Source organism: Triplophysa rosa, linkage group LG14 (genome assembly GCF_024868665.1).
Source record: "Triplophysa rosa linkage group LG14, Trosa_1v2, whole genome shotgun sequence".
Lineage (NCBI taxonomy): Eukaryota > Metazoa > Chordata > Actinopteri > Cypriniformes > Nemacheilidae > Triplophysa > Triplophysa rosa.
The window spans coordinates 13,335,452-13,350,949 of record NC_079903.1 but is presented as its reverse complement, the minus strand read 5'-3'; the positions used below and the strand labels follow the sequence as shown (position 1 = coordinate 13,350,949).

General features: G+C 37.9%; 1 protein-coding gene across 1 annotated transcript in view; it reads right to left on the bottom strand.

Moving 5' to 3' along the window:
- Positions 1-15,498, bottom strand: part of grik4 (glutamate receptor, ionotropic, kainate 4) — a 312,072-nt gene that overhangs the window by 83,945 nt on the left and 212,629 nt on the right. The window contains exon 6 of the mRNA XM_057350880.1: positions 8,719-8,884. Within this exon, the coding sequence (XP_057206863.1) occupies positions 8,719-8,884 (166 nt within the window). The remainder of the gene's footprint in view (positions 1-8,718; positions 8,885-15,498) is intronic.

Genomic DNA, 15,498 nt, shown 5'->3' with positions numbered 1-15,498 from the left:
GTAAACTCTGAGCTACGCTTCACACATTGCCCTTATTCTGCGTACTACTGAAAGTCTCTTTTGTCATTATTTTCATTGTAATTAACTTTGAAAGAGCAAGCTCTGAGGTCCACAAACACTAATGTCTGGCCGTCTTGTAAATTTTCACAAAAGAAAAGATGATGAGCTTTATAAACCTTTTATATCAGTTACTGCTGAAATGAATTTCAGTACGATCTGCCCAGGGGCCAAAGGGTTCTTCCTCAGCTCCCATCTTCTCATTAAACCGAAAAAAGAGACAAAGCTGAGCCGGAGAAAAAAAGCTATCGCCTTCCTCCTCTAACAACGCATGTCAGAATCCCATTACACTCCTTATCACATTAAATTAATGTCTTCCCTCAGAAAGCGGAGAACTTCAGAAATAAACACACCCGGAGACTTTCCAAATGTCCTGGTTCATATCAAGTGCCCTTTTCTAGAGAGGCGATCTTCTCTCTGACTTCAGGGACCTCGTGTTTGATTTCGCAGCACCATCTTTATTTGATCTTCACATTTTCCAGTCTTCTTGAAAAGAATTGTATCATCCTACTTCAAGCCACGTTTCGGTTCTCATCTCTATGGGACGTACATTGAAGTCTCTCATTTAATCATCCTTAATTACAGATCTCTTCAAAGCTGTGAGAAGAATGTCGGGCAAACAAGTAGTACAATGTTTTTGTTCCTAGTGGATGGGCACAGCGAACGTGACAGGTGAGAAACCTCTTTGATGTGTGTGTATTTTCCTCGCCGTGTTCAATCTAGGTACCAACGGTTAGTTCCGTTCAATTAAAACCTCGAGTTCTTTGAGTTCAAGAGGACAAACTTCAAAGCCATTGTAGCCTGTCTGACCTTGTTGAAAATAATTTGGGTAAATCCTGAAGAACACAGAGGCTGGCTGATCTTCTGGGTCTTTAGACTGGCTAGTATAGGTCGGCTAAATTTGTTCTTTAATGAGATCTTACTGCACCTTGCTATAGCTCTGAACTCTGTCCTGTGCAGCCAGACGAGAATCATAGCCCCCATCCTAAGAAGGCTTATATTGGGATGTGCAAAACTAAAGAACAGAATGCATATTATCTATCTGTCTGTACAGTATACTGTAGCTATAGACAGTTTCAAAGCATCAGTATACCCAAACATGAAACATGCAAGTCTTTGGCTAGTCTCAGAAACGGACCGTTGGCTGAACGTCTGATGCATAAGGCATACTTTTCTGGAAACACTTCAGCATGTTGGAAGTCATCATCTGGTTGAATTTTACAGGATTTCCGGGAGAAATGCATATCTCATTCTTTATTGGTCCGCCTGGAAACAACACAAAGCCGTCTGATCGAAGAAGTAAGCTTTTACATAGGTTGCATTGAGATATCATCACGATCGACTAAACGCTTAATTCATAAAAGTATGCGAAGATCATGGCATTAACTCTTAAACATTGTTGTTGCTGTTAATTTTTCACATGTTCTTGAATGTACCTCTAAACATGACGAGTCACAAAATGAAACGTGATTGGTTACTTTGTAACTCTGTCTCCTCTCCACCAATAAGCTGGTGTGTGGTGGGCGTTCTGGCGCATCATCGGATGCTGCACATTGGTGGTGGTTGAGGAGATTCCCCCCTTCCGTGTAAAGTGCTATGAGTACCCAGAAAAGCACTATATAAATGTAATGATAATTATTATTACTTTACCTGTGAGTCATATGGCCTCTCGGGCGGGCCTTGACCAATGAAAGTGGTCATATTCCCAGACGTTCAGTATGGAGGTCTGACTATGCGACATTAGTATTTTCACCCTGGAAAGGGCTTTAAGTTACTCCTTTGCTGTAGTGTGTCAGTAGGAAATATCATTTTACATTTCCAAACATTCCTTTTGCCATTGTTTGTAATAATCCAGTGACTAAATCCAGAAGAATTTGGGCAATGTCTCCAAGACGTTTGAAGAAATCTACCTACAAAGCTGCAGTACTGTGACCAGATTAAGGCACTTTAAAAATTCTGTAAAGTGGGGATTCTTTCAAAACTAATGACATACATTTTATTCATCAATTCACTTCTATGAACTTAATGAAATAGATATTTGGTTTAACCTCCCTTTGTGTTTAAATCAGCTTTTGTCATAGGTTTCTTTAAGCATCTCGGAGACATTACCACAGTTCTTCTGGGTTTAGTCTGTCTCAATTTTTTCTCTTTATCCATGTAATAATAGACAGACTCGATGATGGTGAGACCAAATCTCCGGCTGTAGTCATACTCCTTGTGAAAAAATCTCACTGGATACAAATATGGCAAAAGGAATGTTTGGAAATGTACATTGGTATTTCCTACTGACACACTGCAGCAAAAGATATAAATAACTGGGTTAAAACCATTTTTGGGTGAAAGTAATAATGTGCCTAAGACTTTTGCACAGTATATGTCTTTTTCAATTGAACACAAACAATTTCATAGCAATACGCCATTTATGTTATCTTCTTACGTGGGACTCAAAATAGCAAAGCTCCGAACCCAAATGACTTCAGTTTTCATTTTTGAGTGAACTATTCCTTCAAGACTTGCTTTCCAGGAACATAGCTTTATTTATCTGTTTATTTTCATACCCCACTGGTAATTTCATTGTTGTTGTTTTAATCATAACAAAACAGTGAGGTTTATGCTTTCAACAAGAAAAATAAAACAATGTACTGTACCATTGGGGCAGGAAAAATAAACGTAATTTAAACCCGCTGTACAATCTCTGAGTTTTATCTTAAACAATTTTCTTGCCAAGCAAAATATCTTGTTCTCAAGATGATTACATAATTTTACAGAAAAAAAACAGAGAAAAAACTGCTCATAAAATGATTCCTAAGCAAAGCTTTACGGCACAAGCTGTCTAAATGAAAATGTATATCACAGCACAGAAAAATCTAGATTAATAAGTCTTACAAACAGTACAACTTCACTCATTCAATAACTACAACCTCATTACACCTACATGCCACGGCCGCCCGTCTCAGTAATGTAGGTTAGCTGAATGCATAACTGTCCTTTGGTACAGTGTCATCACAACAGGTCAGGCCTGTGAAGCATTCATGAACGGGCCATGCTCTATTAAGCTGTCAGCGCACTAAGTGATTAATGAGAGCCGCACATCCTGTGAGAGAGGACGTGAGAGAGAAATAAACTAACAGAAAACGACAAGTAAACCCAGAGGCGCAGGTGAACAGGAGCGTCATTCTGTTTTCTATAGAAATGTATCGAAGGACTCATCGCATTGAAAGATGGCGTCTACGGCTCTTTGCACTTTCGCTCAACCCTAAAGCAGAAAGTGACGATCACCCTGAATAGGCACAGATCTCCAGTACTACCATTGAGAAGAGCAGTTACAGCAGTCAATGGTGTGTACACATTTGTTCCAGGTATACAAACACAAGCACCACTACGGGGGCAATGGCGTGAATGTGAACCTCTGCCGCAACAATGTCACGGGCGTCGCTATCTTATTGACAAATATTATTTTTCATTACAAGCATTACTGATGGCAGCTGTTCGAGCATGAAATTATCATCGAATTACTTCCTCTTGCCTTTGCAAGCATTTTTGTCAAACAGATTATTAATTAGCATACAGTATTTTACATACTGGTTTAATGAGAACGATTGTAAAACGGTCCTCCATTACTCCCAATTTTGATTAACTTTATGCCAAAATTCAGGCCTCTCCATCTCATTAAAATAATAACAACATTTTCAGAAGGAAACTGAAGTGGTGCTTGCCAATCTTTCTGTAATGATAGGGTGGGTGCTAGCATGTTGCCAAGTGGTTGTTAGGGTAATCTGGATGGTTCCTTATTGTCCAAAATCTAAAGAGCCCTCTGTTTTATATGATGTCCAGGTCCATAAATATAGCTTGGGTCCCTTTTTAGTATATGTCTATGAAAGATAACTGTCCAATGAGATTGGAAAAGCAAAACCATGCCTCTTTTAAAGAAGTTACAAAGTTTGAGGTACACAGAAAAATACCAAGAAGATAAATGTAAACGCAACTTTTCTTAAAAAATGACAGATGCAAAAGCCTCAAAGTGCCGTTTAAAAGTTTCTTCTGAAACATTTGTTTAGGTTTAGTGATTTCACTTTAATGGCAATGAATACATCCTCTTTGCCATTAAAGTGAAATAACTTTTAATATAAACATCAAATAAACATCAGTGCCTGATAAAAATAAGAATTTAGAAGAAAAATGTCAGACAGCACTTAAAGGCTTTTGCATTTTGCAAGTCTTCATACCGTAAGTAAACATCTGCAAAACTAGGTAAACAAGAGAAGCAAGATTGGGAGAATGTTTTCAGAATGTAAGCAGTATACTGTATCTTGAATTAAGTTTTTCGTACTTCACTGGCAAATAAGTCAAACAAAACTTAATGAGCCGTACTTATTAGAACGATTTAACGTGTGCAAAAAATAAGCTTGATTCAAGATATAGGCTATTGTCTGAAAAGTTTCAATTTTATACACTACTGGTCAAAAGTTTTTGGACACTTGAATGAAATGTTTCTCATTGTCTTAAAAAGGTGTATACTTAAAAGTCTGAAATTAATTTTATAGACAAAAATATAATTGTGCAAATATAAACTTTTTCATTATAAACTAATAAATGTTATTTAATAAAAAGTTACTTTGAAATGGATGACTTTGACTAAATAATGTCAATATAATAGTCAGTAAAAGCACAGAATATATGGGAACTCCTTTAATATTGTTTAAAAAGCATTTTGGGGTGCAACCCCAAGAAGCTGCTTGAGAAAATCGCTAATGGATGCAGGTTTGCTTCAAGCAAATGACTCTACCTTTGTTTCTGCAGATGTTTTTACTGCACAAACAAAAATACTGAGAAAGAAAATGATTTTTGCAGCTAATTTCTTAGCATCTCAATATTTCCCACATAAGCATTAACTGGAAATAACTATGACAACTCAAAAAGGGAATGACAAACTAAATAAAAAAACATTCCTGTTAGAATTCAGTTAGCTATAAGTTTAGCTTTATTCCTGAGGGACGTTCTGGCAGTTTTCTGTCATAAACATATTTTAAGTTTGTGGGCTGAAAAATAACTTTCCTTTTGCCTTTTACGTTGATTCATCTCCTAGAAAGTTGAGCTTTCACACTTGAGATACAAAGGCAAAGCATGTGAGTATACTGTATAGGGTTAGCATGATCGTGAAATTGTTACCACTTCAATGAACTTCATAGTGTACTAAAAGCCAAGCTCTCCAACAGACTTGCAACACCATCTGCTTTTAGCAGTCTGACCAAGACGAAACATCCATTAAAAATGTTTTAGCCTGGTTTCTCAAAAACCCCATGGCATTACGCATTGGCCAACAGTGAGACGCAATGACAAATAACGTCTGTCTTGTACTCTGCCTCAGACACACTGACAAACTTGATTTTCATAAAAATAGATTGCAGACTGAAGGCCAGTGAATGGCTTGTCTTAAAGGGGTCATATGACACGGCTAAAATTGTAATGCATAAAAAGTGTAATGCAATGTGTATACACGATTTAAGGTTAAAAAATGCTGTATTTTCAACATACCGTGCATGTTTGTATCTCCTCTTTGCCCCGCCTCTCTGAAACCTGCAGATTTTGAACAAAGCTCATCGCTCTGAAAAGCGAGGTGTGCTATGATTGGCCAGTTAACCAGTGTGTAGTGTAAAGAATTTAGCATAAGCCAAATGGTCGGAGTCATTGAAAGAAGAGCCATCAACCCTCTTTTGTTTCTCTGTGGGATATTTTACGACCCCTAAGCTTCAAAGCAGAGGGGAGAAGTCTCTCTGTCTCATGTGAAACTTAACATATGAGGCTAACCAGAGAAACTTCTCTGACAAATAGGAACTTGTGATTCAATTGTCCTTTTCTATAAATATATCTAAATATCTAGGTTATATGTTGTCGCTCTTGCCATTTTTAAATAATCTGTAATTGTTAAATAGGCAAGTTAATTCAGGCTTTGTTTGTATTCGTACCGCTGAATGAATCATGTCTTGATGCACTTCAAACCTTAGCATATTTGATATATAAATGTTTGTCTTTACAATTCCTCCTTGTTTATATACATTGTGTGACCATAGAACACTTTCTTTTCATTATGTTATAATTGGAATGATATCTCATAAAGATGCAAATTAGCTGTTGAGTGGACAAAGAACCTCTTCCCTGCTCAACTCTGATTGGTCGATTCAAACTCAGGTGGGAATGCCCTCTCATGAGGTTAAATATTGAGCCTGCTCTGAAAACTTTTTTCTAGCTCTTCCTCTCTTCTCTTCTGCGCTAAAACTTGTTTCGTGGCGTCTCTTCGGAGACTTCCCTCTCCCCCCCACTGGGGGAGAAGAATGAACAATGGACCCATGCGGCCGATCACAAGGCCCGCAACTTTCGGCAGGCCTTGCCTTCTGAAACCTTTTGAACAATTCCATCTCTACACGTGCATACGGATAGCTTGCAAGTATCTGTTTCTATTTATAGAATAGCTGCGCTAAGTCTGTGCCTCTTTGTTAAAGATGATTTTTTTTGGTGTTCAGAAATCGCTGCCATGCCCTCTCTCTCTCTCTTTCTCTCTCTCAGCGCTTCCTAGCGCATTTGTGTTTCATGTATTTGTTTGTTTTATGCGATCGTCATTGTTTTTTTTTATCATGTAGAGTAGAGTTTTATAAACAACCATATATATTCATTTGTGATGGGTACATAAACTTGGTCCCTTTCACTGTGTTTCGATTTACGCTACCTTTGCTCTAAATCCTGTTTGGTAAAGTCACATTACTTATGGCCATGAGATAATGTAAAGTATATAATATCATTGAGGCATTTGCTGGACGAATGCATACAAGTATTGTTATGCTTTATATTACTAATCAGAGACCATAAAATATGTATATTCGATCACGATTATTATACGTATTTTCCTTTGAGCTAAACTACTTTGTAATTCCTTGACTGAAATTGATGTTTTAAATAACTCATTTCACGGATATGATCTTGAAAGATCTGGTGGAGAACCATATAATAACGTTAGCTAAAACCACTACAGTAGTGATTGGTCGAATACTGCAAGCGTGTGACGTAAATGTAACGCCTCTTACCACATTTGGAACATCACGTTCCAAAGCAATTGTACTGACAGTTACGCCCACCTTACCTGCGTATACATTTGGGCGGTCTTAGTCAAATCATACCACGAACTGACGTAGACTTGTGGGGGTGTGGTTACACGAGGCGTTTCAGGCAGGTCTGGGTGAGCATTCGCTTTTAGATAGAATGCATAATTTTTTTCCAACACTTTAATTTTTGCAATTTTACGTGTCTAATACATGCATGTGCAACTTATAACACACCGAAGACACAGAAAAACACGTATTTGCACCATAAGACCCCTTTAAATGATATGAAAATGATCCAGTATACAGTTTATTTTCTTTGAATCATCTTCATTATATATGTAATAATCATTATTTCACTTAATTAGTTTGATGAACATTAAACAATCATCCATGTGAAACTTTCTTATTGGTTTAATGCACTTATGACCCTGTTGGCAAACCCATATAGGTAGTTCACCATCCCTCCAAAACCCTCTGTGACGTCTTAGTGGGAATTATAGCTGTTCTGCTTCAAGGCCTTAAGCTGATTATGGAGAAAGGTACCACTCTCTGAAGGGCCAATGTGACTTTGTTTGGAATCTCCGGGTAATTTGTGGCATCCTCGCACTGAGATGGTGGAATTCTAAATTTTAATCCGCCGCCAGGTTGAACTCAACGCACGTCTAATAAGGAGACTTTGCAGGGACGTCCGTCAACCAACGTTTCTCTCAACAGAGAAAAACAACTCAACCTTGATCCATTCATTTCCATGGGCATCTCTGTCTCAGCAGATAGGGATGACATTGACGGTGGGGGGGTGTTTGATGGTGAATGAATAGGATGGTACAAATGATGAATGCCTGAAGGACACAGATGGAAAGAAAGGGATGAACATCATGTTTGGAATGATCTAACAGTGCAGTACACTACAATGGAATATTAATGGAAATTAATGTCATTGTCAAAATGATGAGATATAAAGTTTAAAAAGCTATTATTTCTAAATAATTAGTGGATTGTAACATGGAGTATGTGAATCTGTTTCAGTCTGCCTTGAATCTATTGGTGTTTACAAAGACACAAAGTGGAAAAGCACATGAACATGTAGCTTTATGAAAATGTTCTCAGTATACAGAAAGAGAGCAGCTGTAATAATATATACATGAGAACATCTGCTGCTTGACAGATGCAGGCAGTTCTTTATGTGTTTTTCAGGAATGAGTGGAGCATAAAATGAATGTGCAAATTGTTCAGTTTTTGACTCGCATGAATCTGGTGAACATCATTTCATGAAGTTCATATAGAAACTGATATGACATGCAAAACTGACCATACACTGCGTATACAGGCCTACAGCCTTGGTATAATTAAGATACCATTCTAAATTTCATCATTTTTCTTACTATGGTAGTCAACAGTGCCTCAGAACTGCCGGTTGCTAACATTCTTGCAAATATCTTTCTCTGTGTTTAACCTAACAAAGATATTTATACAGGTTTGGAACAACTAGAGAGTGAGTAATTCATGACAGAGGTTCATTTTTGGGCGAACTATCCCTTTAACAGCAGCGATGTGCGATACTCACAATCGGCCTGAGCACAAATGAGACACGACGTGCTGCTGTTGAAGAACGTTAGGAGTCCAGCTACAGCCATGCTGACGTCTGTGTTGGTGGGCCTGAGGTCCAGCGTAGTAAAGCGTGGAAACTGTACCTTCAGTATGTCCTCTGGAGCCACTTTTACATACGGCACCTGTACGGAAACAGCAGATAAAATCAGAACACAAGAATATTGCAGGAGGGAGTTTTGTGTTCTGCACTGTGATCTCGAGTGGCGGTGTGACAGAATCATCACATTCTCTTCAGACCAATTAGATCCACTTTACCCCTTAAAGTAATATAAACTCATTTTAATAATTTCAAACCCCCTCTGAGAAGGCATGTTATGAACAATAACATTGAGACTAGACTTTATTACAAGGACAGTTTTTGAAACTCCGTGAAAATACAGAATACACCAGCTTTCAGAATTCTCATAATGGGTTGCAATATGAAAAGACATGTTTTTGAAATCAATTATTCTGTCTGTTGCCTGAAAAAGTATTTGTTGGAGATGTATCTGTTAACAATGCACAGTGAACTAGGTTTATTGGAAAGTATTACCAAGAAAATAGATAAATTGTTCAATTTTACTTCTTAAAGGGACAGTTCACCCAAAAATGAAAATTCTGTCATCATTTACTCACCCTCAGGTTGTTCCAAACCTGTATAAATGCCTTTGTTCTGCTGAACACAAAGCAAGATATTTTGAAGAATGTCAGTAACCAAACAGATCTCATCCCCCTTTACTGCCATAGTAGGGAAAGTAAATACTGTATATGGGAGTCAATGAGGGATGAGATCTATTTGATAACTGACATGCTTTCATATATCTTGTGTTTAGCAAAACAAATAAATGTATACAGGTTTGGAACAATCTGAGGGTGAGTAAATGATGACAGAATTTTCATTTTGGGTGAACCATCCCTGTAAGTCAACTGTTGACGATCTTAACCCACTGACCCAATAAAGGACGAGGAAGATGTTTATCCACACAGAGGACATGTGAATGACCTGTGACATCTGGTTAAAGGAAGCAGAATGCTTCTGAACAGAAATAATACACTTGTGTCAAACAGATCCCAAACCGCCATGTGTCCCCCCACCCCTGGAGACCCCACTGTTGGGTGCTCTCTAATTTGATATGTGTTGATGTTTGGGTGCATCCGGGTTTGGGGGGAATGGGGAGGTGCTCAGCGGGGCCTGAAGGGGATCCTAGAGGACGCAGGCAAGCTGGCCAAAGGGCCTCTTCATCACAACAGATTGCCTGTCTGCACCGGACCATGTGACCATGCATCGCACTCGCACGGCCCTGTATTCCCAATTGCTTTTCCATCGCTTTCCATCAGGACGTAATGGAGTCCCCGCCAGCCTGGATAGATGGGGTACAGTGGCTCAGCGACGCTCGGAGGCCGACTGGGATTCGTAGAAATGGAGGATCGCAGAGATCCGGTTAATGGGAAGACTGCAGTGGTGAGACACGCGCGAGTCTTTGACCTTGCTTTTCTGTATGCCCAAAGCCAGCTTTCAGACAACAACTCATCTGTCCAAGCGGTTGTGCTAATGTGGCATGTAAAGCTACTGACCATGTACATCCCTTGAGATTTGAAACAGTGCAAACATCAATGGAAAAGAACATGAATTTACATTGGACTAAAAACCTAGAAAGGAAACTTTTCTTCATTTCAGTGATTTTCTTTTTGGAAGGCAGACCTGACTTACCAAACAAGAAATGACCAAAGAACCTGGAAATGGACCTCGGTTCAAATATCAACCTAATGTATGTTTTTAAAATGAACCAAGCAAAAATGTAATAAAACATGACACTCCAAAGCAAAAAAGTTTACTAGTTTTATAATACAGAGCACAATGCTATGAGGATAAAGATTTTCAATTTCAAGCATATGAACACCAGAAGGTGCAAACTGTTATGATGTCAATGTGTGATTTTTCCCCAAAACACATATTTTAGCTACAATAATCATGTTATTTTATCTAAATTATTTTTAAGGAAAATATTTTTGGATGAGTTTAAATTATGTCAAAAATCTAAGGCAGTACGTGCTTCTAAATGGGCATGGTGCACCTGCTAATAAGTTAATTCAACAAAAAGCATGTTTTAATTCTTGTGGATGAGAGTAAAAATGGATTCTGTTAAAGTAATTACTGGTTGAAACGGAGCTTTAAGTGGAGCTCCTGAAAAAACAAAGCAGGAAAATTAACATTCGAGAGGTTTAATGAGCTTCTGCTTCACACAAGAAGAACATGAAGACTAACTCCAAAGTCTTCTGTAGTAGGATGTATTTAAGAAAACAAATCAGCTGCTTGTCATTATTAACAGAATTTGTAAAGAAGCGTTCGACTGAAGACTCATTAATTTAATTTCTAACTGCATGCTGCAATCTAGTACAAAGTAAATGTGATGGATTGACAGGAAATTGACCATAACACAAAGTTGTCCGACTGCCATTTTTCTTCTGGTTACAGCATGTTACATATGCATCAGAACCATTTCCAAGGTGTAAATAGAGCTCTTGCCCTAGTGGAGCCAATCTGGGCTGGAGCATTGGAATTGGGGGCCAGAGGGAGTGTTGTGTACGAGGGTAATTTCTGCCTGTCCATGTGCTGTCTGCTCCTGCGGGTTGACAGAGTGGCTGTCAGGCCTACAGATGCACCGCTGACAGGCTTTTAATGAGGGCCCGGTACAGGCCAAAAGAACTGACTGAAGTCAGGCAGAAAGCCATGCAACACTGCAGTATGCAATGTCTGTGTCTCACCTTTCATTTAAACAGGTTAATGCTGACCCGATGAATTGTGAGTCACTGTAAGGATGCTGTATTTTTGGCAGTATAATGGGATGGTTAAATAGCAGGGTAATTGTTTTAATTGGGTTGGTTTAATAGATTGAGGTCTTTACTGAAATACTTCACTTTAATGTTTTATATAACTTTTATACCTGTTCTACATCAAAGGTTCCCAAACTTTTTCTTTGTAAGGCCCCTGTTGTGTAGAGTGCATCACTTTGCGGCCACCCAAATAAAAACGTATAATCTTAAACTTAGAATTTTAATTAAAGCAAAACATATTCAGTTATACGATGCTGGAACATCAATTATTTTGGTTGGTGGTCTTATGTTTCTGACGTTTCATTACATAAAATACATAATAAATTCTATATTTCATAAAAAGCCACATATGCCCCCCCCGAATCCATCTTGGGGCCCCCAGTTTGAGAACCACTGCTCTACATAACGAAAGCTGTTATCTGAATGTTGCACCATTAAAAAAGTTCCATAAATTTCTTCTGGCTGATTTAAACAATCAATTTGACCCTCACAGAGAAATGTATTGCTTTTATGAATATAACTTTGCACAAATACTGTTTTCTCACTTAACCTTAAAATTATTCAGACCCTGCTGGAAGATCTATATTAAAGCCATTTGCTCACTCATGCCATCCCAAACTTTCTTTCTCATGCCAAAAACAAAATAACATATTTTGAAGAACGTTGGTAACCAAACAACATTGAACCCATTGACTTTCATTATATGGCCAAAACCCCCGAGACATTTCTCAAAATATCTTCTTTTGTGTTTCACATAAGGTTTTGAGAGTGAATACATGATGAAATAATTTTTATTTTAGGATAAACCATCCCTTATGAACTATACAGAGCAGTGTGTGGGATTCTGGCGGCTGGTTTCAAGCTGGTCCAAGCTTGAAGACCATCTTGGACTACCAACAAAAGAGCTACCAGCTGGTCATACCAGTCTAAACAGGACATGATGGTTTTTGAAACATGCAGGCTGGCCAGCTGACCAGTCAATGACCAGGATTCAAAACACAAGTACCAGCTTAAGCTGGATATTTCAATGTGGCTGTTTCGATACAGTACTACATTTAAGTCCATTCGCCACTCAGTTTTAATGTTACACTTGGTTTTACTGTTCTTCCCGCTACCAGTAAAACTGTCCGACTCCATTCTACTGTACCTGTACACATGAACAAAAGCACATTCAGGAGTTTGGACGATCTCAGGAGGGAACTCTGGGGATTTAATGCCATATGGCAAGGTAAGTATAATGAGATCTTACATCTGTTCCCTTACGTGCCAGAGGAACAAAACTCATGTTTAATAAAAGATCACAGAACTTTTACCTGAGCCGTGGTGTCAAACGATACAGATGGACACGCTATCGTATGGTAAAGTCCGCCGTATTTGTTTATTGTCACGCTCGAGATCAGTAGCAAACAACATAGCCACGCTAGGTCTCCCGCAACGGCTCATGTAGGTTGGAGGGGGCGGTCGCAGGTAGAAATCAGTGCCATCACTCAAAGACATGGAAAACAGCCATATGGGGATGGCAAAATGGCTGGAGGGGTATTGTGAATGATTGTGACATCGCACACCTCTCTAATGTGGTGCAATGGAGCATGGGAAGTCAGCTGCTTGTGAGAAACACACACACTCAATCGCTAAGTGGAGTAATCATGTTGTGGATGCTACGCGAGTGCCGTCGACATCTCTGGTGGAGAGAGAAATGAGAAAATACCACTGAGACCTTGGGAGAAAGCTCAGCATTGACCACAATCTCATCGATCAGCACACTGGAAAAAAGCACCTTTCTCGATTTCAGGGACCCAAGCCTCGCAGCTGGTTACGGAGAACATAGATTTCATGTGAAAGACTCAAACGTTTTAAAGCTGCGGGTCGCATTTTGACTGCATTGTGAGGGTCAGCAACCATGCAGGTGTAGAGGTGAAGAAGTGTTGAATTGTACAAGTGGTCATTGTGAATTTCAAACAACACCTAACAGAGCGGATCCGCAGGTGTGTCACCACCTCTTTTCTCAGCTCAAGCATTCATCCATTGTAAACAAACGTATGATGTATGTAAAGCAACAAATCAATCCATGACTACTCAAGGGAGAACATGGGCAAAAACTGAAATGCTGAGCAGCAATGTATGCTTTAACCCTCCAGACAACAGACTATATTTGGCATGCTTTTACAAAATCCTGCCTTCATCAGGAATAGACATGTGACTGTATTCAATTTCCACTTCATGATAAATAATCTTTTATTACGATATAGTAATGTTACGATATTCACCTGTAATACAAAAATGTTAAATTTAAAAAGTTTACATTTAAACTTGAAAGTATAATTAAAAATGTATAATGTATATATTTGATGTCTCTCACATCCAAGCCATCAGCTCTTCACAATGCTGCCGTCTGGTCGGCGCTACAGAGCACTGAGCACCAAAACAACCAGACACAAAAACAGCTTCTTCCCTCAGACCATCTACCTCTTGAACAGTTAAATGTTTTTTACCCACCGTGCAATTAATAACAATTAATAAGTGCAATATTAATTATATCTTCCAGATAGTACACTATCTATTTTTTCATACAACTTTTTCTGTAAATTATATTTCATTCATTCTGCTGTATATAGCACATACCTTGTACTACAATAGTCTATTCTTATTTTTTACTTGTACATATTTACATACATACATAGCTTTACTCTCTATATCTTTATCTTATGTTTATTGTATTGTATTTCTTAATTTTTTTATACCCATAGGCCCTTATTTAAATCATTGTGTACTGTATTCTATTGTGTTATGGTCTCTGTGTACTGTTATTGCTGTTTCTGTGCTCTGGATGCTCCTGTCACCAAAACAAATTCCTTGTATGTGCAAACATACTTGGCAATAAAGCTCTTTCTGATTCTGATCTGATTCTGATAAAGTAAAAACTGTTTCAAACAGATAAAAAAAAAACCTTGCAAAGAACAATATTAAACAATCAGAACTTTGAACAATATTTTTAGCATTTTCAATTTTTCCAATAGGCTTTATGCCAAACATCACACGCAGAAACCGGAAAACATTGCATCCAGTTTAAGTCTTTTGTTTGCACATTACATAAAGAGCCGTTTTACTCAAAATGTCTTTAAATTAGCAAAGATGATCATATAAACAGATTGATATATAAAAGTTTTTTAAATAATAGCATAAAACGCCTAAAAATTGGAAACAAGCTAGGTTAGCTGATTACCTTAAAAATCCACAGATATCAGTCTGAACTTTGACCAATATTTTTTGCATTTTCAATATTTCCAATAATGTGCATGTTCATTGTTGCAATATATTTGATTAAAAATCTAAAATATATGGAAAATACTATCATTAAATATTTTAAAAATCTATTGTAATCTTATAATATTAATTCTATATAAAATATCTAATTATAGAATAATGTTATAATTGGTCTATAGAAGAACAAGGGAGAGCCCAATATTAATATAGCATTTCCCATTTCTTTTCTGCACTAGCATGTTCTGCAATGTTTTATGATGTTTATAAACATTGACAACACATTTAAAATACAATAAAAACATGCAACGTTTTGTTTCAGTTAGCAATGCAGTTAAAAATGTTGATCATTTCTTTATACAATATTGTACGATTATGGCCTTTGGGTAACAGGTAACAAACAAAAAACCCTCAAAAATATAAAATATGTAGACAATATACCCTATATCAGTAATGTTAAAGTGATCCATTTCAAGTAGAACAAGACACTTTTTTCATAAAGTGTAACATCCGCAAAACGCCCGACTCATTATTGAAAACCATGCCCATGCCTGCCCAGGGATTTGTTTGCAAACTGGATGAAACCCATGAATAATTTCTCTCTGCGGTGCCGGAGGGCTCAGCTAGGGCGTACAAACCTGATCCATTCACACCTCCACAA